This window comes from Muscardinus avellanarius (assembly GCF_963383645.1).
Source record: "Muscardinus avellanarius genome assembly, chromosome: 12".
Taxonomy (NCBI): Eukaryota; Metazoa; Chordata; class Mammalia; order Rodentia; family Gliridae; genus Muscardinus; species Muscardinus avellanarius.
The window spans coordinates 18516144-18540208 of NC_137798.1; the positions used below are offsets into that span (position 1 = coordinate 18516144).

The 24065-nt window shown below is 43.3% G+C and overlaps 1 protein-coding gene across 2 annotated transcripts in view; it reads left to right on the forward strand.

The window, feature by feature from the left end:
• Positions 1 to 1993: 1993 nt before the first annotated feature.
• The window catches only part of RYR3 (ryanodine receptor 3), a gene marked incomplete at both ends in the record, with an annotated part of 530337 nt that continues 508265 nt past the window's right edge, over positions 1994 to 24065 (forward strand). For both annotated transcript variants that reach the window (XM_080708162.1, XM_080708163.1), the window contains one exon: positions 1994 to 2044. In XM_080708162.1, the coding sequence (XP_080564288.1) occupies positions 1994 to 2044 (51 nt within the window). The remainder of the gene's footprint in view (positions 2045 to 24065) is intronic.

Consider the following 24065-nt stretch of genomic DNA (forward strand, 5'->3'; position numbering starts at 1 on the left):
CCTACACCAGGAAAGGATAAGTACACGAAACGATTTCAATGATTATACTTCAGATTTTGTCAGGCCTTTGAAAAGTTACTTAAAGAAAAGGTATAAAAGTGCTAAAAAACAACAATAAAAAATTTCTCGTTTGGCCCCCTAGATTTAGAGACGCTCCCATCGGATTTACTTGCTGTTGATATTATTCACACAGGGGCCCAACATTCCAGTGCTTCCGGCTTTCGTGGCTGACTTTGGAGAATTCTAATTGTTCTGTATTAGCGTATTCTATTGTTCTGCCAGCACTTAATTAAAGTTTTAATAAGGGATGTTATCTTTCACCTGGGGATTTAGAAATCTGGGAGGCTTTTTCTTTTCCTTTTGAAATGTTATTCCCACTGGAAGGGACAAGAAGACTCTTTGGGCAAAAGAAGAGTGGATGGGGTCTTCAAGGCAAAAATAACAGATGCTTCCAATATGGAAGTGGTCCAGTATGCAGATGGCTTCATTTGCTCCAAGCAGGCTTTAGACGAGGCAGTAGATTCAAGACACAGTGTCTAGAAGTAAGCAGTTTGGGACATAAAAATAAAAATTTGTCTTAGCGTTTTTTATTTCCAGCATAAAATGTGGAATTACAGCCCAGGTCTTAAGACAAAACCAAGAGACAGAGGGCATCACATCCCGAGGCAGCCAGCTTTGTGAAATGGTGGGGGTTTCAGCGTCTCCAGCCACCTTCCCTGTTGCTCTTCGTGCTGTCTGTATTTCTCCCTTCTCTTCTCTAGCAGGAGAGCTCCCTGACCAGTGGACAGAAGGGGGCACCCTGCTTCCTTAGCCTTGCAAGGAGGGACCATCTGACAGCCTCCAAAACCTAGAAACTGCCAAAGGCTAGGTGGGACGGGGACCCTCTGTGTACACCACCTCTCTTTAAGTGTCCACAGGCCGGCCCTCTAGAACGCAGAATAAGGAAAAGGTGGACAGAGAGGAAGGATTCAGGTTGAGAATAAAACGGGAGCCCCCAGAAGCTCCCAGGGGTGCAGAGAGAAGTTACTGCAGCCCTGTACAATCCAGGGGTTTGATAAAGTGCACTTAGGAAATTGCAAGGAAGGGTAGGGGTTTTCTCAAGGAGCGGAAAAGGCGATCCAGGGAGTTACAAACTTTGTTATGAATAAACAGTCACTCTTGCAGCAGATCCGTTCTCTTCTGACTGCCCTAAAATCCAAGGTACACCCAGCTCAGCCTTTCCATGGTGAGGTCTGGACAAGGCGCCCTGAGCAAGGCATCGAGTCCAAAGAGTCCAAATCAATCTCTCTCTCTCTCTCTCTCTCTCTCTCTCTCTCTCTCTCTCTCTCTCTCTCTCACACACACACACACACACACACACACACACACACACACACACAGGCATGCACCCAAAGTAGGAAAGCAAGAGGGTTGGCGTCCAGTCCAGTCCCGGGGAGAGCACTGGAGCCAAGCAACTGGCCTTTGTTCGATATCGGAGCAGCTCGGGACCTCCTCCCGTGGCCGCGGGGCGCCTCTGTGCGTGCGGTGCGGGGCGCGGGGCGGGGGAGGCCCCAGGGCGCCCGCGCCGCGCAGTGCTGCCCCCGCGCCCGCGCTCTCCCCGGCTCCGCCGTTGCGGCGCACTCTGCTCGGCCCAGAGGCGAGAGGGGTGGGCGGGCCGCGTGGTCGGCGCTGCGCTCTGCAGTGCGGTGGGTGTTAGCCCAGCTCCCTCTATGGTCGGGGATTAGCTCCGCGCTGCTGAAGCTGTGCCAGGAGCCGGAGGAGGAGGAGGAGGGAGAGGAGGAGGAGGGAGAGGAGGAGGAGGAGGAGGAGGAGGAGGAGGAGGAGGAGGAGGAGGGAGAGGAGGAGGAGGAGGAGGAGGAGGAGGAGGAGGAGGAGGAGGAGAGGCGGAGGTGGTGGAGCAGGAGAAAGAGCGCAGCAGCAGAGCGCACGCCGAGCCACTGTCGGGGAAGCAGAGGCGCCGGAGGCTTGGGGCACCGCCGACGCCTCGGGAGCCATGGCCGAAGGGGGAGACGGAGGCGAAGACGAGATCCAGTTCCTGCGGACTGTGAGTCTCGGCGGCGGGCGGCCGGGAGCGCGGCGCGGGCGAGGAGGGTGCGCTGCCGCGGTGCCGGTGCCGCGCGCTCTCGCTGTCCCTCTCCGCGCCGGTGGGCTGCAGGGGCGGACCAGACTCCCACCCCGCGAGCGGCGAGGGGCTGCGTGGGGAGGGCAGCTTCTCCTGCCTTGCCTTTCTTTCTCTACCGTCACCCCTACCCCGGACCGCTCGCTTTCCCAGCAACTTGCCATTTGGTTTGAAACCTTTGATGCCCAAACTTCAAGCCGGGGCTGGCTCCTGGCTGCCCTGACCCAGAAAGAGGCTCAGAGGTGCCCCAGAGTCGGCCTTCTCTCACCTCCACACTTCACGCAGCACCCTTCTTCCTAGGAGCGTCCCCACGCACTGGGGAAGCGCCAGGAAGGAGCCAGGGGGCAAGGGCGAGAGTGGGGAGCCTGGTCCCTGAGCGGGCACGGGCGCTGGGTCCCAGTCTGGGGATCGTTGGGAATGGAATTCACCCAGCGCTGTGCCTCCAGCCAGAAACTGCTGCTGGAGCTTACTTGACGCTCCGGTGTGCAAAAGCCAGGCCTTCGCACCCTGCTCCCGCGAGCCCCACAGGCTGGGGAAACCCCAGTCTCCAGCTCCGCGTCACTCGGGTCCTCTCCCTGGCACCCCAGCGCCAGGCTCCGCCCCAGATTTGGTGCTGGTGGGGCGAAGTCTGTCGCAGCTACACCAGCTTGCTCCTTTAGGAGTTCGTGTAAAGCTTTCAAGGTGGACGGACCACCAGGAGAAATGGTGGTGGGGGCTTGGGATGCTTCCTAGAGCTGATTTCAGCCGCATGACCTTGAGCAACTCACACAATCCACTCTGCCTGGCCTCAGTTTCCTTTTGTGTCTAATATAGGTGGCATTTCAGGGCTGATAAGATTTAAATGAAACACTGAATGTCATAATGTTTTGTTAACTGTAATTTGCTTTATAAGTGCTGGGCGTTCTACATGAGCTGGTCTAACTCTCCAAAATTAGAATAAAATTCGTTCCCTCTCCCTCCCTCAGGTTCACCCCCTCTCTCTTCTGAACTGGTCATGCAAGATCTCAGCTTAGGTCTCCTTCATCTTTGGAACACATCTTTTTTCCAAAGTCCCCCTCTGATTCCTTTCAGTTTTCCCCCCAAACATGGTTCCTTTGTCAAGACTGGGACTTGTGTCTTATCGGGGTTCTTCTGAGGGCCCACCACCATCCGAAGTACCACTGAGAGGCCAGAGGATGTACCACTTCCTCCTAAATCGGATGTGCAGTTGCGGTCCCCATCCTCGTCCCTTGCACTGCAGGCGCACAAGATGGCTCCACACTTGTAACTCGTTGCCACCGTTTGCTGTAAAGCTCCCTGTTCCCCCAACACCATGTAGAATCCTTGGCTTTTCCTCCCACAGGTGTCTTCTCTATGTCCTCCTCAATTGGTGATTTCTTCCCCTTATTAATCATATGATTAATCATATGATGATGAAAGTCAGAAAGTTGGGGTCATCTTTGAATAAATGGCCCCAGAGCGTGAAGGCTTAAGAACCTGGTGGCTTGCTTGAGATGCTTTTCTTACTTGTTCCTCCTGGCTTCTGTGACTGTTCCTTTCCGTTGGTGGTGTAACTGTGTTCTGGTAAACCTGAAGCAAAGGCTTATTGGAGCAGCAGTTCTTAAGATCAGGCAGTCCCCAGAGATCAGAGCAGGTAGACTTCCATGAAAGAAGTTCATCCAGGCCTCCCTGTGGGATGGAGGCACCCAGGTTAAGAACCCATTTGCAGAGTGCCATATAACAGTATGGTAGAGGGGCAGCGAAAGTAACCATAGGGGTGAGTGTTTCCAAGTGTGACCTCATTGATTCTTTTTCTGTCACCCAAAGTATTCTTTTAGATGTGTCCCTCATTTCTACAACCTATGAAGTAGCTTAGCTATTTCATCTTTAGTTTACTGGGGAGATCATGGGGGATGGAATGGAAGCATAGGAAATCAAATCACTTGACCATGTTGCCCAGAAAGTAACTGGTAATTATCATTTATAGAATGCTAAATTAACTCCCGATTAGAGCTTGGCAGTAAAAGTTATTCCACAGGGTGAGTCTTAAGAATTTACTGAGATGGGATCTGAACTTTGTGAACTTGACACTCTCCCTCTTCATCCATGAATTAGACAAAATGATTATTGGAACTCAATTATCATAAGCTTTTGAACTCTACACAAAATTTAGATAATCCGTTGCTGCTTTTAGGGGAGTCAGGCCTCACTGGGCTATGCTATCAGTGGGACTTTCTCTCCTGTGAATATGCCTGGGTTAAAGAAAGTACTCACTTTGATCTCACTTGCCTTTGCCTTAAAGTTCCTTTCTGTTTCCCAAGACAACATCCTCTAGAGTATTTGATCGTGTGTTAAACATGTATAATGCCTCCTCACCATAACATCCTCCTGGACCAAAAAGTGCCTATTTGGCAATGGACTAGAATCATAATCTTTGCAGCTGTGAACTTTAGAGGATTGCTGCCCTAGAGAGCAGAGTAGAGCTCTGAAACCTACTTTCAGAAAAAAAAAGGCCTCAGAACATCACTGTGTCATGGATCCAAATCATTTTTTTGTGATTGTGGTGTCCTGTATATTATGATAGGGCCCAAATGAAGGCAGCTAGAATTACCGATGGCATGCCAGACTGCAGTGGTCACTAATGTGTATCGGTGGCTCTGACACTTGCTGGGTGTTGCTGTTTGTTTTTGTTATATCCTCTGATACATTCGAAGCCCACTGTCTTCTAGCTGGAGGCAGGCCCTGAACAAGGGTTTGAATGTGTAAACACATCCTTTAATCGAACGCCCTGCCCCCCACACCTGAAGAATGTGGTAGAGAACTGTGTGCGCTCTTCCGGCCTTTTGAAATCACAGAAAGTATAGCGACGAGAGAGATCCAGCAGATGGATAGGCAGAAGACTCATCTCTAAGGCTGAAATTTCTCCTCCTGCCGTTGGCAGTGGCATCATCATCCCTTCCAATTGCTCCTGCTGACGTAGCCAGTGTCACTGAAGTGGCTCTGAAGCTGCTCAGAAGCAGATAAACCTGCCAGCCACTGATCTGAGAGCAAGAAGTTACGGTGAGAAGAGTGACAGTTATCCTATCTCCAGACAGTTGGTGCGGCGGCTGGCACCACACCGCGCTGTTACCGTGCCAGGGACATGTCTTCTCCCCTGCAGTCCCTGTAGACTATAGTATCCATTTGAAAAACAGTGCCACTCCAAGCCTTTGCTTATTCCTAAGATACCACAGTCCCCTCCTTGCCAGCTCCCCTTTCCCCCAGAAAGGTAACTGCTATGACTCAGTGATAGACATGTGTGCCCTTAGCTGCCTTAGACGTTGGTCCTAGGTGGCATCATTTAATCTTCCCTGCAGGAAGGTGTTCTTCACCTACATGTGCAGCTCTTGAGGAACAGAGAAGGGACTCGGGCTGGAAACCAATGACTGCTCCCTTCATCTGGAGTTTTTCCCTTCAGGGAGCCTCAGAACAAATCCCCGAATGTGAGGTGGGTGCGGTGCTGCTGTGAGCTCCTGTCCCTCTGGAGCGCGGGGGTCCCAGGTGGGGCTGACAGTGAACTTTTGCCAGGTGGTTTATAGATCCCTGCTTGCCAGGCTCTAGGCAGGCTATATTTACATAACAGCTGCAGGATGCTTCTGCTTTGGTAGCTTTTCTATAAGGAGCAGGGGCAGGGGGAGGGCAGGCAGGAGTGATTCCTTCCTCCACTCAAGAAGGGCTACCTGAGCCCTGTATTCTCAGGTAATGGAGAGTGCTATGATGCTGACCCCAGGCCCTGGGCATGGGTTGCTGCAGCGCTGGACAGGGGCTGTCCTGCTGAATTAGCATTCGTGGTTAAAATTGAGACTAGCCCCACGCTCTGGTCTCCAAGGGCACTTTGGCTCTCACCTTCACAGTCTCTTCTGATCCAACTCAAAACCCTTACCAGGGGAGCTGGAGGTCACCGTTCCCCTCACCAGGGCAGGGGGTATGTGAAGGAAGGAAGCTGAGTCTTTTCTCCAGAGACCTGAGGTCAGGTGGGGAAGGCTCTGCAGCACTGGGGTGCTGGCTTGTTCTTGTGAAGGCATGGTTGCCATGACAGGGTCGCCCTCAGAATTTCAAGCCGCTGAGCTCCTGGGGAAGGAAGCAAAGAGGGCGGCCAAAGTGGGGAGAGCTAGAGTATGATGTGGCCCACAATGAAAGGAGCGAGGCCAAAAGAGTTTGCAACTGAGGGATATGTGAGTGATGTCTCTGCGTATTTTTTTATACCAATGTGATTATTAAACAAGGATGAGAACACTTGAGTGAAAAACAGTTTTTAGAAACAAATTTTAATTTCTCTTCTAAAATTGGCTTAAAGAAAAAACAGGTATGTTTCTCTAGCTCCTTAGGGCTGATCTGAGGAGAAACATGTTGAAAAAAAAAAAAAAAGAGTGGGAGGAATTTATCCGGAGAACAAAATATTCCGGTGATTATTTTTGAAGAATTCATGTTTAAATGAGTCGTCTGTTTATTTGCCTCTTTATTTTGTGATAATTAATTTTTACTTTTTCTTGAGAAATATTTTTATTTCATATTTTGAGATAATTAATTTTTACTTTTTCTTGAGAAATATTTTTATTTCATATTTTGACTTTATATTAGTATTTAAAGAATTCTTAGTTTAGAAGCCACTGATTCCATCATTATCTTCTTGATGTGGTGTCTTTCGGAGTGATTCTTACCAGTCTCTTGTATAAGACCAGGAGGTCCTATGTCTTAAGAATGCAATATGCAGCTCATTTCCCTCAAATCCACATCGGTATAAACCCTCCTAAATTAGCTCTGTCCTCAAAGCTACCCTTAATATAATATTTATCCAGCAGGAGTAGAATAGTGTAATAAAAATGAACTTGGAGGAATTCTTATTTCTAGCACTAGCTCACTGTGACCTTGAATGCATCTCTAAGAAAACTGAGACTTTTGTTTCTTTCCCTGTATATGAAGAGAACCTGTCCTGACAAATGTGTCATAAAAGGCAACAGTAATTCCAACAACCCCCCAAATGAGATAAGGTGTATTTTATAGGATATTGTCATTGTGTCTTTCCTGCACTAGGAAATCAACCCTACTGTGTCGGTTTTTGTTGAAAAAGTACCACCATTGCTCTTCTCCCTAATATCATTCTGCTCTGCCTCCCTCCAGAAATGTTGTACGGTCTCCAGTGTCCAGCCAACCCCAGTGCATCTGGGCAACCAAATCCCTAAACCTTCCCAAGCTATTTGATTCGAGGACTGCTGTGAGAAGGCTGGTCAGCTTGGGGTGGGGAGGTGGCGGGGATAGTCTGAGAATGAGGCAGGTTCCCTGCATTCTAGCCACTAAATAGAACATTCCGTTAATTTTTGTCTTCTCAGAAAATTACTAAAGCTACTGTTTCCCAAAGAACCACCTTTTTTTTTTTTAAAACAGAATCCCCCATAGTTCTTCCTTTTAAAGCTCTCTCTCCCATTCCCCCTTCACTTTCTATATGTATCCATTCTTTCTTTTCCTCAGAACACTGGGGATCAGCTTTCCTATAAAACCAACAAGGCTTTTCCTCCTGGGCCACTGCTTGGGCTGCATCTGTTGGAGGAGTGGGGCCTTTGGAAAGTCCCTGCTGGCCGCACCTGGTTGAAGCAGATGCCTCTGGGGTGTGGAGCCCCGCCAGGCAGCTGCTGAGTCTGCAGGGCAGTGCTTCATCCCAGGGAGCCAGGTTGGGTCTCCCATGCTTCAGGCTGGTGTCCTCTTGGTCATCCTCTTGTCCAGGGTATTTTAGGGACAAAGACATTTCCAGCCACTGCAGTTCTCTGTGGTTCAGTGAGTTTTGCCATCATTAGCACCTCTTCGGTTCAGAGAGAAGGAAGAAAAAGTGCTGGCACCTCCACCCTGACCCTGCCACCGGGATGAGCTTCCCGAGGCACTAACATGATTTTTTCCCTCCTTCTGTCATATCTGAGTCTCAGTTGTCAGAAAACAAAGTTTAGATCGGTTCTGATGATGCAGTACTCCAAAGTAAAGGAGCCCTACCTCCTCTCCTCCCATGCACTTCTTCCCTTCTCTAGCTCAGAGCCAGCACTGACTACAATCTTACACTGGGCTAGTGCCCTTTAACAGGGGATACTGTTTTACTAGTAGGAGACACTGAGGCACCAGACCCCTTCCCTCTCCTACCTCCCTAGACAGCAAAGTCCTCATTGCTTATCTACTTGGGGTGGTCTTATTATCATTGCATTCAGTGCCCAAAAAGAAGAAAAGCAAGCAGGCTGTCCTGAAATCAGATTACAATGAGATTCAGAAATTATGCTCATGTGAGCGCTTCCCTCTGGGGTGACAGCTGCTTGCTCATAGTGCAAAGGAGGCAGGAAAGAGCTCTGGGGCTGCTGTTGCTGCTGGTGGTGGTGGTGCTGCTGCTGGTGCAGAACCTTCCAGGCCATCAACAGTTTTTCTACTGAGGTCAGTTTGTAGGTGGTTTTGCCCTACAGAAACTGGCCACTGTGATAAGCAAGTTAGTACAGCTGTAAAGAAAACGTAGGAATGAAAGTCTGGGCTGATGTCAGTGTCAACATGACCCAGGGGCAGAAGAGTATCTTTTCCCTCTATGTGCCTTTGGGAGAAGGCATTGCCTTGAGAAAATAAATTTATCAAAAAACTGAACCGCATTGCACCAATAAAAAATAAATTAAAAAAAAACTGAACTGCAAAATTTTGAGCTCAGAGGGTACCATTAATTATTAGCATCATTAACAGCAAAGCAAAGCCAGTTACTGAAGGAACAGGAATTGGATTGGAGGAAGATGGGAACAGGAATCTGGGCTGTGAGTGGAGGGTTTGGAGACATATCTTAACTGTATATATCCTTGGAGCTGAGGAAACGAATCCTTGAACTACCTGGGAGCACTATTTGCTTTCAGAACTGATGCTAATATGTGTTTGTTTTATATAATTCAGAATCAGAAGCAAAACTTGGGAAAAGAGTCTAGGATTTTTATGACACAAGGTAGCTCTACATCAAAGCAAGAACTAAGGCACCTCATTCCTGGAGCCGAAAAGTGTCTGAGTGATAGTACCACATTATCAGTGTCATATTTGTTGATGTGTTAGTCCAAGAAAATGCTGCAGAGTCCCTGGAACAAACTCAGAACAACTCCTAAAGAAAATAAGGAGAACCCTGAGGGGGTTGCTTATCTCCAGATCAAATTGGAAAGGGTCTTCCTGGAAGGGGCAGAATTGAACCCCACCAGTGATAAGGCCTGGATTACTGCTTTGACATATTCACAGCTGAGTCCTCTAATGGGCCTAAGCAGGTAGAGCTAGTCAGTGGGACCAGAGGAAGAAATGAAAAATTCTCCATCAATGGCACATAAATGTTCACACCATTAGAAGTATTGATCAGAACCACTACACTTTGTGCCATGGACCAGATCCAGGCCTCAAATACCACTAGAACAGCAGGAGGGATCCAGTTGGCCACAATACTACATTGATCCAGAAGCTGGGTCCAGAGGTCAGATGGAAACAGGGCCACAGTCGTGCAAACTGTGAGCCCCTCATGAGATCCTCATCCCCATCACCCAGGATGCACGGCTGTGATTCTGAGCCATGCTAGTGCTTCACCTCCAGATCATACTCTTCTGTCCAGGCTGGCTAGAAGAGGAGCCCAAAAACAAACTACAGTAAGGCTGAACAATCTTCATGCTTTATAAAATGAATTTTAGGATAAGAAAACAGAAAACATAAGCCAAACAGATAAAGTCAGAACTGAAGCATTTGCTACCTTCTGCAATATTTCCAGTGCCAGGTGCCTATAGGGTCATTTGCTTTTTCCTGGCTGTTAGTTTACCCATTTATAAAGGCATGGTAATGATGGTTCCATCCCAGGGTTGCCTTGAGGGGACTCCAAGTCTCTTCCATGAGAACTGGATATGTATATGTGGAAGGAGTGGCTTAGAATCATAGTTGCAGGCTTGCCTAAAAAAACCTAAAGCATGAGTTATACATTATAAATTCCAGGAACATAGGGGTCTTAAGTTTAATCTGCTCCAAGTCCCTAAGTGCTTGTAGATTGGAAGAATTACAAACTTAAGTGCTTTAGAGGGTCAAGCAGGTAGCTAAATGCATGAACCAGGCTTTATTTGCAAGGTCCTGATCTATGCATTCAAAAAAAAAAAAATTGCAACACCACCAGTCCAACAAAACACATCTGCGACAGGATTCTGAGCTGCTTACCAGTTTGCAGCTGTGCATGAATCCTCAGGATCTGTTTGAATGAATACACTTTCTAGAATACATGAATATTTTTATGAGTAGGATCAGGCTCATAATACACATTAAGGTCCTTGGATGAAATTGTCAACATAAAAAGACAATGTATCATTTATCACAGTGTATGTGAGAGAGATTGGCAGGCAGACAGATTAATAGGCTTGATAAATGGTAGATGTTATCATCAGAATGAATTCAAATTATTTCTAGCCTTTAAACACCCTTTGAAATTGTCAGGTAATTGACATATAGGCACCATGAAATTTTAAGTAAGGTTTCCATTCAATATCTGTTGACCAACTACTACTCTGCCTGGTCCTGAACAAGTTCTTGGAGTTCCATAGATGAATAAGCATTTTAATGTTGGAAACCTCTGTCAGGTCAGGGTGAAGATAGAGCTCAGTCTTATTTTGAATTAACAAGGAAATCAGTTACTTTGGAAGAATTTATTACAATAAACTTTTCCATGCTTCTATGGTTTAAAAAGTCATATTAAAATGTATGACCTTGGGGAAGTTTAATTCTTTACCTGTTTCCTCATGTGTTAAATGAGGGAATAATAGTACCTGTCTCAAAGGGTTGTTGTGAGGATTAAATGAGTTAATCCATGCAAGGTACTTGGAATAGCACCTAACAGATAATAAGTCCTCAGTAAATATTAGCTATGAATATTGTCTCAACAAACAATGTAAACATTGACATTAGTCACACTAGCTAGTCCAAATGTCATTGCACATTAATTTTATACTTGTAAAGCGCAGAGAGACTATGCCCTGTGGTTATTTCATAGTCTTTATTCCTGACATTCTGCTTACCTATGAATACAAGCAGGCATTATGAATGGAAATGAGACTGCAGTGGCTGGGGCCTCAGGAGTACAGACTGGCAGATCAGTTCTCAGAGGGTCTACTTGGCAAAGCCTCTGGATACAAGAGCCCACCCACCCCTTAGCCATTTTTAACTACATGTGTCAAAGGATGGGCAAAATGGTTTGGAGAATCCTCAACCACAAAGATCGCATTGTCATGTTTGGGGATGCTTTCTTTCCTTCCTTCCTTCCTTCCTTCCTTCCTTCCTTCCTTCCTTCCTTCCTTCCTTCCAATAATGGGGTTGAACCCAGTAGCATTAAACCTCTGAGCTACATTCCTAGCCCTTTTTATTTTTAAATGGAGTATGCTAAATTATTGAGGCTGGCCTTGAACCTGTGATCCTCCTGTAGCAGTCTCCCAAATACTGGAATTACAGATATGCACAACCATGCCTGACTCCAGCCTGTGTTTTATGTATAGAAATTTGCCTCTCTGGAAATTGATTTTATTTCCAGCAACACAAGGCCATCCCACTGTAAAGATCTGGCTGCTCACCTTCTCTAAGAATGTAAAGAATGGACCTGAAGTTCAGCTCGATTCCTGCTACTCTCTTCCCTCTTCCCTGAGGGGCCCTCCTCGGGGCGATAGTCCAAACCCCTGATTCATACTCCTTCCTCTCTATCAAATATTATTCTTATATGTTTTCCCTCTGATTTCCTCAGAACAGAAATGGGTAATGTTGATTATTTAAGCCTATTAAGCATTTCCCTTTCCTGAATGGGAGTAGATGTTTACCTAGCTAAAATACTCCCCTCCTTAAGGGGAGACAGGTGTATAGAAAGTCTAGGCACATGGGTAGGCTGATGGTGCCTTGATTTTATAGGTCAGATCACCCTAATTAGCTCTTTATTTTACTAAAAAAGCTTCTCCCAATAAGTGGAAGCTTAATTGGGCTAAACAGATGAGAAATATAATTTAAAAAAAAACTAAAGCAAGATTTCTCCACATAATAGAGGATGGGCAGGCTTTTGATTTCCTTAATGAAAGGCAATTTCTTATGGTTCTGAATCTGAGTGTTTCACTAACTACCAATAACTTTCATTTTTTAAGTTGGGAATAGAAAAGTGCACTGTATGGCTGAGCTTTTCCACCTACTCCAGCCTTAGCTTTCTAATCTACACAGTGGTGAAAATCAGAACTAATGCATAAGGGGTGGTCAAGATGAATTGACTAGATCCCAAGATTCTACAGAGCGAGGCTCGTGGCTCTGATTTTTTAGTTTGCCGCCCCCTCCTCCTCACAAATGATAATGTTTAGCATTTGAGGATGTGCTCAGAAGGATACCTTATAAAACTTATCTTTATAATGCTATACAGATGCTACAAATGCATTGCTATGGTGCCAAACAGCCATGTTATCTCCCAAAGTTTTTTGTGTTGGAAACAATCCTAAAATTTATATGTTGATGGTGTTTGGAGGGAAAGGCCTTTAGGAATTACTTATGGTTAGATGAAATCAGGAAGATGTGGCCTCCATGGTGGGGTTAGAAGCTTTATAAGAAGAGGAAGAATGATCTGAGCTTGCAGGAGCCCTTTATGTCTTGGGAGTGTTTGCTTGTCCTTCTGCTAGGTTATAACACAGCACAGAGGCTGTCTCCAGTTGCAAGCACCATGCTTTTAAACATCTAACCTCCAGAACTGTAAGCCAAATAAATATCTGTTGTTGGTAATTTACCCAGTCTGTGATAGTCTAGTAAAGGAGCAGAAAATAGATGAAGATATGCATATTAGAACTTGGGGAAAATGGTATCTGATTACATATGTATAGAGCTCAGTGTTATAATTAAATAAATTTCAGATCAAAGTTATTCTGACATTTGTCTTTATACATAAATATTGTACCAGCTTGTAATCAGGCCTGATTGTACACAGTTCACATAAATGACTATGATGAGCATGAGTTTTGCCTCTCCAGAGATTCTTTCTTTTTCATTGGATGTCCTAGTCCTCTCCTATTATCAACCTTAAAGGTGGTGGTTTCTCTGGAACCACATTACATTTGTATATCACCTTGGTCACCATTGACATCAGTATCAATACCACTGTCACATGCAGTCTCTAATAAGTGAGTGATTAATAGTATAAGGTAAGACAGACCAGAGTGTGAATTCTAGATTTCGCATTTTATATATATGATGTAATATGTAATATATATTTTAGTAGTAGATTCTGTTCCCCAGTGGCTGGGGATTCTCTTTTCCAGGCCCTATACTGGTATTTAGCCCATGCTTCTATGAACCACCTGGGATCCTGAAGCAGCTGCTCTTCAATGATATGGGAATTGTTTTTTTGGGGGGTAGGAGTAAATGATATACTTAAACATTTTATTTACTATAATCTCTTAATTAATTGGAAACAAAATATAAATAGCTCTCTTACCAGTACCCCAAGAGCCTTAGTCAAATAAAAACCTGTGGATGTGCATGTGTTTGCTTGATTTTATGAATGCATGAAGGTTGTGGTCCCAAGTCATGCTTTTAATGAGCAACAGAAACCTGTGTCCAAACTCCCAACTGTTTGATGGGTGATGACAAATACTTGGGCTCATCCTCAGGCCTTGCTCTGGTCTCTGGCTGTGCTAAAGTCATGTTACTCATGGTCATAGTCTTGGTGAGGCCTCCAGAATACACCTTAGAGGCCAATAAATCACAAAGCCAAAGAGACTCCCAGACCGTAGCCAAAATTGCCTGAATTAAGTGAAAATCTAAAAACAAGTTTACTGAGGTTTTAGAGTAGAGATTTAGTGCTAACCCTTGTCCAATACTTAGGCTAGACTTGATTATGTTGAAGTTTTTTTTCCCTCAAGTCTATTGAGTTAAGACAAAACTAATACCTTTCTAAAAAAATTTAAGGCATCTACAGCTCAGTAAAGACCTCTGGAAATCATCTGTTGATTTTGTGTTAGGAAACTGAGATGCTACTCCTAATAATTTTTCCATTCATCCATCCAGCAAACATTTGCCGAGTACTTATTATGTGAAAGGCATGTTAGGGGTTCTCAAGCATCTAAAGTTTTTCCTAGAAATAGGCAGCTAAAAAACTAACAATAAAGCAGCACAAAACATGTTCAGTGCAAAAATCATATACCCTAAAAGGAATAGTTAATCTTGACTAGTGAAGAAGTAAAGGTGAAAAAAGAAGGACCATTTGAGTGGAGGGGGATTCTTATAAAGTGCTGATAGACTGAAGATGGCATTAGAAGGACACTTGAGACAGAAAGATCACCATGAAGAAAAACCTAGAGGAAGGAAAATATGTGACATGTTCCAGGAACTATAAAGACTGGAGCCTTAGGGTCACAGAGAAGACTGTATTGAGAGATAATACTAGAAAACCAGTTAGGGAACAAATCAAAATTACTTGGACTCAACTCTTTATGTAATGGATAAGTAGTAACATAAATATAATTAAGTCTAAACTTCCAAAATATACGTTTATGGCAATCACTACATTGGTTTTGATGGACTGTGTAGAACCAGGTTGTGTAAGGATACTTTTGTATTGATTTCTTCAAGCCACAGTCTTAAAACTGATGCTTTTGAAATCTAGGTGACTCTGTAAGGACGATTGTAGATCATTTGAGCTTTTGAAGCTGTGAAGACTGGACTGAAGAGGTCATAGGCCATTAGTGAAAAAGAAGCTCCACGGACAGAGAACTGGCTTTGCCCCATGAATGGGAATGAAAGAAGTCTCAGGTTGCACCTAGACTTTTCTTTTTGGAATGAGAACTGTTCTGTAGCTCTAGACGATGATTCATGTTGGCTCAGACCAAGAGGGTTAAGATAACAGAAAAAGGAGTAGGAACTTCAAGAACATGCAGAAAATAGAAACCAATTAGCTTTGAAGGGCTGCAGCCCTACTAAAGGCCATATGGAGGACTCTGGCTCTCGAAGGCTAAGTATCCACTGTATTCCTCATACCTGGGAGTCTTTACCTTGTATGGTTCTTCCACTCCTGCCAGAGGACAGAAGTCATCACAGATGGGACACTATGCCCAGCCAAAATATTTTAAAAGTGTGTGTGTGTGTGTGTGTGTGTGTGTGTGCATGCGCGCGCGCGCAAGTGTATGCATACACATGTATGTAGCTAAGATTAACTCAAGGATTCTGGATTTTTATTGTTTTTATTCTGATTTATTTTCAATGACAACATAGCATTTAGCTTATAGCATGTGCCAAATAAACATGTGTGATGACCTAATAAAAAGAAATGGAGAAAATGGAAGAAACATGTTTATTTAAAATCTGATACTTTCCGTTTCAACTGAACTTTACCTCTGGTGTCTGCCTTCATCCATTCCCCTGTATAGGCCATTCCTGTGGATTGCCCACAAACATCCTTATCTTTCTGAAACACTTTGTCCATCTTTCTCAGGTTCACTATTGTTGCATGTAGACATGCTTAATTGAGAAGGCCACCCATCGTAGCTTCCTTCTTTCACCTAAGCTTCAGTTATTCCTTCTCAGATTATTTCAGGTCTGAGGTCCCATGCTGCTGTTCCAGTTGAGCCCCTTCTCTGTTTCCAGTCTACCTAGAATCATAAAAGTGAGTGCTCTAGACAATTCTCTCTTTGCTTTTGCTAAGAGCTTGATTATAGTTATGGGAAAGTGACACATAAGCAATTAAAGTGCACATATTTCTTATGTTTTAGCTAAGACTGATCTGAAACCTCCCTTTCCAGCTGCTGCAGAGTGTAATAATTATCTTGGACTTTGGTTTTGTGGACCTAATATTGTCACTGAAATGCCTGAATCTTTTTTCAGGCTTTAAATAAATGCAGACCTGGCTTTTATTCACAAATGTCTCAACTTGCAATAGTACTTCCTCCTTTATCTTTTCATGGCTATTCATTCTCTCCTCCTTTAGCCCTTGCTCAGTTTTTCTACCTCATTTGCCCTTATTTCTCTCTATTTTTTCTATTGTTCAGCCTTATTTCTCACTTTCACTTTCCAGTCTTCTTCTGGAACTATCAGTAAGTAGAAGTAAAGTTTAGCTGTGGGATATGTATGCCAGAAGGGCTCAGTTTCTAAAGAAAACTTGAGGTCAAGGTAGCAGCAGTTGTTCAGTCCTTACTGGCCTTCAGAGTTGTCCATCGAGTCTGGTCTGAAAGCCTGGGGACTGTCCCCTGCCTTGTCTTTTGTCTCATTCTGTGACATCCACTGACTTAGAGCTAACTTCTGGAGGAAGCCTCCAGCACATGAGCTTGTGGACTTTTCTGTCAATCTTACACGTGATAATAACTGGTATATAATGTCAAGCCTGTGTCTAAGAGTAGGTCAGCATCGAATATTCAACTTTGCCTTCTAAAAAACCAAAAATTTTCATGTCCCTAGAGAAGCCACTTGCTGAGGAACCCGAGTACTGCTGATAAAAATTCCAAAAGCTGTATCTAAAAATTAGAATATCACTTCTTGGCCTTTTGGCTAAGATCAAGTGGAAAAACTAGAATGCCAGGCTTCAGAAATACCAGGAGAAGCCGGGCATGGTGGCGCATGCTTCTAATCCCAGCATTCGGGAGGCTGAGACCTGAGGATAGTGGTTCACGGACAGCCTCAGCTACTTAGTGAGGCCCTCTGCAACTCAGTGAGACCCGGTTTCAAAATAAAGAATAAAAAATTGGGCAGGGGGTGTAACTCAGAGGTCAAATGTGCCTGGGTTCCACCTCCAGACCCACACACACACAAAATAAAGAAATACCAGGAGAAAATACATGTCCCAAATCTCAATATAAGTAGTCCACAAGATAATACCCAGTTATCGGACACTCCAGTCTGTGTGGCATGAAGAAATGGCTGTCGTTACATTTGCTTGTGGTAATGCAATGCCAAGAAGGAGGTAGTAATCATAATCCAAAAAATAGAGCCCAAAGTTGGAAGTTAGGAAGGCAATATTTGGTAAATCAATGGGGAGGACAGTGCAGATCTACAACGGGAGTACCAGGGTGGAAATTCACAACCCTAAAGTTCCTTGAGGGCAGCTGCTTCCACAGGCTTGGGGCACTCTGAGCCTGCACCTGTTATGAATCAAGCTGGCCAGCTTTTCCATGTTTCTTGTCCTATGGTGGCACCATCCTGACCAATTAATCTCATGAGTAAAAACTTAGCTCAAGGTGATGATTCTTATTGACTTCAATTTCAGGGTGCATTTTCTTTTTTTCTTTGTAAAAATGATGATAGCTATAATTTACTATATTGAAGTCAAGGTACATTTTCTTGGTCCTAAAACAATTGGGGTGAATCCTTTTGTGGACTTCATTGTCTCCCTTTCACCAATCAAACTTACCTCATCTCCTTTCTTATGCCTTCTATTTATCCTGGAACTAACATTAAAGTAAATCAAAGGAGTTTGTTGTTGTTTTCTCTGTCCTTGTATCACTTTTTCTGAAACATCTCCTCACAGTAGTTGCCATAATAACCTTTTTGTGCCCGGCTTTCCTCCCACAGACTGTACCTTCCCATGCATGAACCAGTGTTCTGCTCATAGCTAGCTCATCCATAAGATTCTTTATCCAATGCTCTGGGGTTTTCTACTTTTTCTCTCCTCCAAAGTGTATCTTTCCAGCAAATTTTCGCATTATGATTCTTTTGGGTATCATGTTAGCATTTTATGAATTGATTTTAATTAGAATATTAAAGGCTGATGGGGAACTATATTTACAATATAGTTTTATTTCAAAATTGGTCTTCAGTGTTTAATTCATATAACTGAATAATACCTGGACTCACAGACATGGTAGTAGCAGAGTCACATAGGTTATAAGTATAACTCATGAGAACCACTCTGCTCCTAAGTTAATTGATGCCTTTCCTCAGTCTTAAGGATGCAGTTAAACTTTGTACTTAAAATCAGCGAAATATTAATTTCTAAAGCATTTTCTTAAAAAAACCACTCAGCTGCAGATTGTAGTCTTAGCTCTATTATTCTGCAAACTTGGTCTGTTGTTCATTCATCTCTAAAATGAGTGTTTTATAAGTGCAGAGGAATTCTCCTTACTTCCAGGTTAGCTGCTTTCCTGCAGGAACAGTGAGCTCAAGTGAAGTCTTTTTCACAGTTCTATGAGCAGAGTTGAGAGGACCTATTTTAAAGGCTGGTTGTCTGAACAGAGCCTCCTTATTCCACTGAATATTTTTTAATAATCTGAGTTAACAGCTTCTTGCTAGACAAAGGTACTTTGGACCTTCTGAAAGAATAATCTCTTAAAATTGATTCATTCTCTTCTGCATATTAATTTAAAACCATATTTGATGCTTCAGCACTTTAGGATATGTTTACATAGTTAAGAAGGCAAAACAGCCTGTCTTTAAATTTATTCTACCTATTATCTTATAGCTGTTTAATTTGCTGATGTTCTTAAAAAGTAGATCACTAGCTAATTCCACTTTGTAGGAGATGTATTGAAGCATAGCTTGATTTAATTAAGTAATTTTTGGTAGCAAATTAGTTGTTTAACTAGAAATAGACTCTCAGTTTCCTTGTGATCTTTTGGTAATGACAATATATATTAGGTATATATATAATATATATTAGGTATATTATGTATATTATGTATATATGAGTATATATGTACAATATATGTGTGATATGTATAAACACATATTAAGTGCTGAGAAAATAATATATTTAGCAAAATAATCTTTTAAAAAAGAACTACATAGGATATATTAAAAAAAGAGAATTTTGCCACCAACAGAACTTAACTAAAGACTATATTCAGGAGGAATAAAAGTGATCCCTTAATAAAAACATATAACTTTAGAACTTGCAGAACTACTAAAAGAAAAAAGAGAAGACCCAAAGAGAAAGACACAGGAAAGGGTTCTGTCACTTTGGAGCAGCCTGCATTCTCCCTTGGATGTGTATCTTGAATCTGTATATTCTACTTTCCTAAATCTACGTCTTAGAACTAAAAAAAAGACAGGAGAGAAATAATAAAGATAGGACAAGCAATACATGGAAAGAAGGATTCTATAGAGCAAGAAGCATTTATTTTAAAGACTCCTTTTTTCCTGGTCCTCTGAAAACACACACATGCACACACACACACACATACACACGCACACCACATATGTATACACACATACTTATTTATTTGTTTATAGAGAGAGCAGTGAAATGAATGAGCCACAGTTACCTGCAACAATGTGGGAAAATCTCATGAACATAATGATGAAAAAAGAAGTCCTTGGAAAATAAAAACATTTGTTTTCTCTTAAAAACAAGCAAAGCTAAACAATTTATTATTTATGGGTACAACCACATGGAGTAAAACTAACAAGGAAAATAAGAGACTGAGAAGCCACAAATTAAGGATAGCTGCTACCGCTGGCAGATGGAGGGGAGGTGGATAGAGGACTTCCTAAGATTGGTAATAGGCTGTTTCTTATATTCATGTTAGGAACACAAGGCTTGTTGTTATGATATCATGTATGATGTTTCACGTACACACACACATACACACACACACACACATGCACACACACAAAAGAAAGTTGGCATTCTCCATCAGAAATTAGAACTACTACACAGTGTGACCCACTGGGAAGAGTGGAGGAGGGTGCTGGGGTCTGGGTCTGGTAGGGTGTGGAGAGAGAAAGGATGTAGCCCAGCAGGAAGATAGCCCAACGGGAATGTAGCCCAGCAGAGAAGGACACAAAAGGTCAGGAAGACCTTTGTCTGAAACATATTTTGGAGGGAAGATTTCTGCCCATGTTTTGGAGAGGATATTGAAGAAGTCCAGTGACCAGAGGACCAGACTTTAGGAGCAGTCCACACCAAAGGTGGAAAAGTGTCATCACATATAGTGGCAGCCACGATCGAGAAGAGAGGAAAGATTTGAAAGACATTTCAGAGACAGAATAAGATCCAGTGCTGCCTGGATAGACTGGGAGATGAGGGAATTGAGAATTCAGAGGTGACCTTAAATGACAAGAATTTCAGCTGGCATAGAGGGGTAAAACACCATCACCTGCTATGGAATGCTGAGGAGGAATGACTTTGTGGATCAAAAGAGAAGAAAAGAAGCGACAGGTTGAACTTTAGAAGTTAATGAGGCAATTTTCTCTAGGGTTGGATTGTCCAAAAGGCATTTGGCTACTGCTCTTCTTAGACACTCAAACTGATACTACTGCCTCCTTCCCTGAAGACAAATGCAACACCTCATGTTGCTGAGTCTTAGCTGCTGACTTAGTCGCCCTCTGGAGCCCCTTAATGAAGGACCCAGATCTCACATCACTGTGGCAGAACCACTACACAAGCTGCAGGTTAGGAGAACACGCCTGCCGAGCGAGGCCTGGCTGGTGCTCATGGCCTGGGGCTCCAGGGAACCTCTGCCTACGATCTGTCACACTGATGCAACAGCCTTCCTGGAAATTCATGTTTCTGTAGGTGCTGGAAGCTTGATCCAGAACAGCTCCCAAACCACTTAAATATTAAAATCAAATGTTCTGATCAGAGAATCAGAAGACCTGGCAGTTAGCCTGCCGGGGCTGCTGATAATAAAATGGCACATACTGGCAGACTTAAATGGCAGAAATGTCTATCTCACAGTTCTGGAGACTGGATGTCCAAGATGGAGGCAGGTCTTGTTTTTCCTGAGGTTTCTCTCCTTGGCTTGTACATGGTCCCTTTGCCACTGTGTCTTCACGTGGTCTTTTCTCTATACATGCAGATTTTGGGTGTCTCTTATAAGGACACCAATCCTATTGGCTTAGAGCCCCACACTTATGAGCTCACTTAAGCTTAATCTGTCTTTAAAGAACCTGTCTCCAAATACTGTCACCTCGTGGGTTAGTGCTTTCAAATCTTGGAGTGGGGTGGGGGCAACATTCAGTCTGTAATACTGAATGATACTAATCATGGCTCAGCCACACACTAGAGACATGACCTTGAACAAGTGATTTTTTTCTTTTTCTGTATTCCTATATTCTTCATCTGAATGTAAAGGTCAAGGGACTAGAAGGATCATTCTCAAATTCCAGTGTGCATCAGCAACCCTGGAGGGTGTATTGACTCACATGTGTGATGGGTTGGGGAGTCTTTGCATTTGAACTCGTTTCCAGTTGCTGTTGCTGCTGCTGCTGCTCTGGAAACCATACTTTGAGAACCAGGGGCTTTGGGGCTTAATGTTCACCTGGCTAGTCCAGGTGCTCCTTACCTACTTAGTATGATAAATGAGTTATTCAGCAGGGGAAGTAAGAGCGTCCACAGGAGAGTGGGTGGGCAGGCACTCTGCTTTTCCGAGGAAGCAGCAGGTCCTGCCCCCGCAGCTGTGGTGGGCCGCATCCTTCAACATTTAGGAAGGTGGCATATGCCACATACGTGCTCCTGCTGGGAATCTGCGCTGACTTCTGGCCCTCACCATCTGCACATTTCCATAACGTGGGATTCAGTAAAATGACATTTGTTGCATTGCCTTAAAACTCAAGTTTTACGAATTAGGACTAAAATATAAGATGACAGAAATTACCTTTATAAAAGATATTTATGCCTGTTGAATGTTGAGTCCTGTTCATTCTGCTCAGCTGAGCTGAAATTTAGTACCGGTGTCTTATACTAAAAGCACAGCCCTTGAAATCAGTTTTTCTTTACATGTTTGCCTGGTGGTTGGCCATTCATTAAAAGTATTGAATCTATATTAGTAGGTGAAGTTCTCATAACCTCCAGTAGTTAAAAATATCATTTTTAAGGAGAGCAGGTCTCTAGTTTCATGTATATAATATTACCTAGTAAACTTGTTTAATGTAGTAAGAGCCAGTTTTTACCAGTCAGTTCTTTCTTTTGGAACCTTTTTCCCTTTCTTCAAATTCAAAAAAAGGAATGAGATGCTTTAAAATGGCGTGATTTTCATTTTTAAAACCTCTGCTCCAGCTATCTAAATTCATGCCTCAGATTTCTGGTTCACAGGGCTCTAAAAATCGGACTGTAAAATCCCCCACAACATGCTGAGACGCAACCTCAGAACCACTTCCACAGGACAAAAATATTCCTTGTTTATATCAATTCCCTGCTCAGTTTTATTTAAACTCTCTCCTCTACATCTTTCTTGGTGATGTAGGACAAACTGTAACACATGATGATGTACCTAAATGCCATGGTGTTTTCACAGAGGCAGAAATGTTAAGAATTTGAAAAAAAAAATCACGGAATTCGTTGCTTATGATGCTGTGTCTTATTTCAGTTAATTAAAACAGAAATGAATGTCCACAGTGATGCTATTTTTGATCATGGAAATGAGAAATTGGAATCTGGGAGTGTGATTTTCATACCTTTCCTCACTTCCCAACCATTAAAAAACCCAAAAGACAGCCATTGAGCTGACGCATGAGCTCTGTTTGCTAGGTGTATGGCATAGTATAGCATCACATAGGTATAAGTAAAAGAATCCATCTCCACTGGTTCTCTGAAAGTTCTGAGCTTTTTTTTTTGGTACTGGCAAGTAAACCTAGAGGCATTCTACCTCTGAGCTATACCCCCAGACCGAATTTATTTCTTATTTGGTAACAGGGTTTTACTAGGTTGCTGAGAGCCTCCCTCAGTTGCTGCTGAGGCTGTCCTCGAACCTGTGATCCTCCTGCCTCAGCCTCTCAAGTACTAAGATCACAAGCTTGCGCCACCACGGTCAGCTAAGTTCTGAGCTCTTTAAAAGCACAGGGGCAGTGCTTTGCTTCCCTTCGAGCTTTCTACTAACCTGACCTGCCCTTCCTTGTCAGATGCAAAGTTAAAAATCCTTCATCTTTTGTTTCCTATGTCTTTTACACCTACCTTTGTGTTTTTCTCTGAACTGCCTTCTTTGTGGCACCTCCCACTGAATCACACAAGAGAATTTATTTTGGGCTATTTTGTCACTGTTTGGGGCCTCACCCACCCCCAGTTTGACTCCTCAGATGCTCTCATTTCCCTGCCTTTTGAATGTTCCTACCCTTCCCATCTTCACAGTGATCTCTGATCATCCTTGCCTATTTTTCACTGTCTCAGGAAGAGATTGTTGTTACCAGTAGAAGACGTTTCTTTTTCTCTGGCGTTATTTCTTGTATACACATTTTCAAAATAGTTTTCCACCTATTATTGTCTGCAGGTCCCTTTGTCTTAATTCTGTTTCTCAGGTGAGTTAAGTACAAAGTGGGAGATGCACCATCCCAGGAAGGGAAAGGGGCATTTGATTCTGTCCGATTCTCTGGCCCTGTTACAAACAGCTCGACTATTTAGTGATTTAGAAAGATGTCTTAGGCGTTTGCATCTTTCTGTGCTGTAGGACGTCTTCATATTTTCTGACTATGGGATTGTGATTAGTGGAATGCAGAAAGATTAAGAGCTTTTGAAAGATGGCAGCTTCTTCTAGCAATCTTATTTTAAGGCTGAGAAAATTCACTTCCAGAGAAGTGTTGAAATGCTGCTGTGGCTTAGAGTCAAACATGTACATTTGCTTGCTAGCGTTTTGATTGTTGATTTTTACAAAGCACTGTTATTGCAGAGTAATGAGAGCCTACCTATCTGTACCAGCCACAGGAAATAAAAACTCACTGCCCAGATGGAAGGTGAGTTTCAGTCATCCATGTAAGCCCACATTGAAGATGGGAACTCACCTGTAAACTTCATTAAAGAGCCCGCACCCATTACTCAAGTCTGCCTAATGGTTGAACAAATGTGTTTTGGTAACATGGAGTTGAGTAATAAAAGTAATTTCTTCCTAAAAACACTTCCCAGTACAAACTTCTTGCCAATTTAAGACTAAAATTAGAAAAAATAGACTCTATAATGGGTGTATTCATACAAATTATTTCCTAATGGAGTTTTCATTTCTTCCTTTGCTTGTTTTGTTTTTACATATTAATTCTCAGTGGGAAA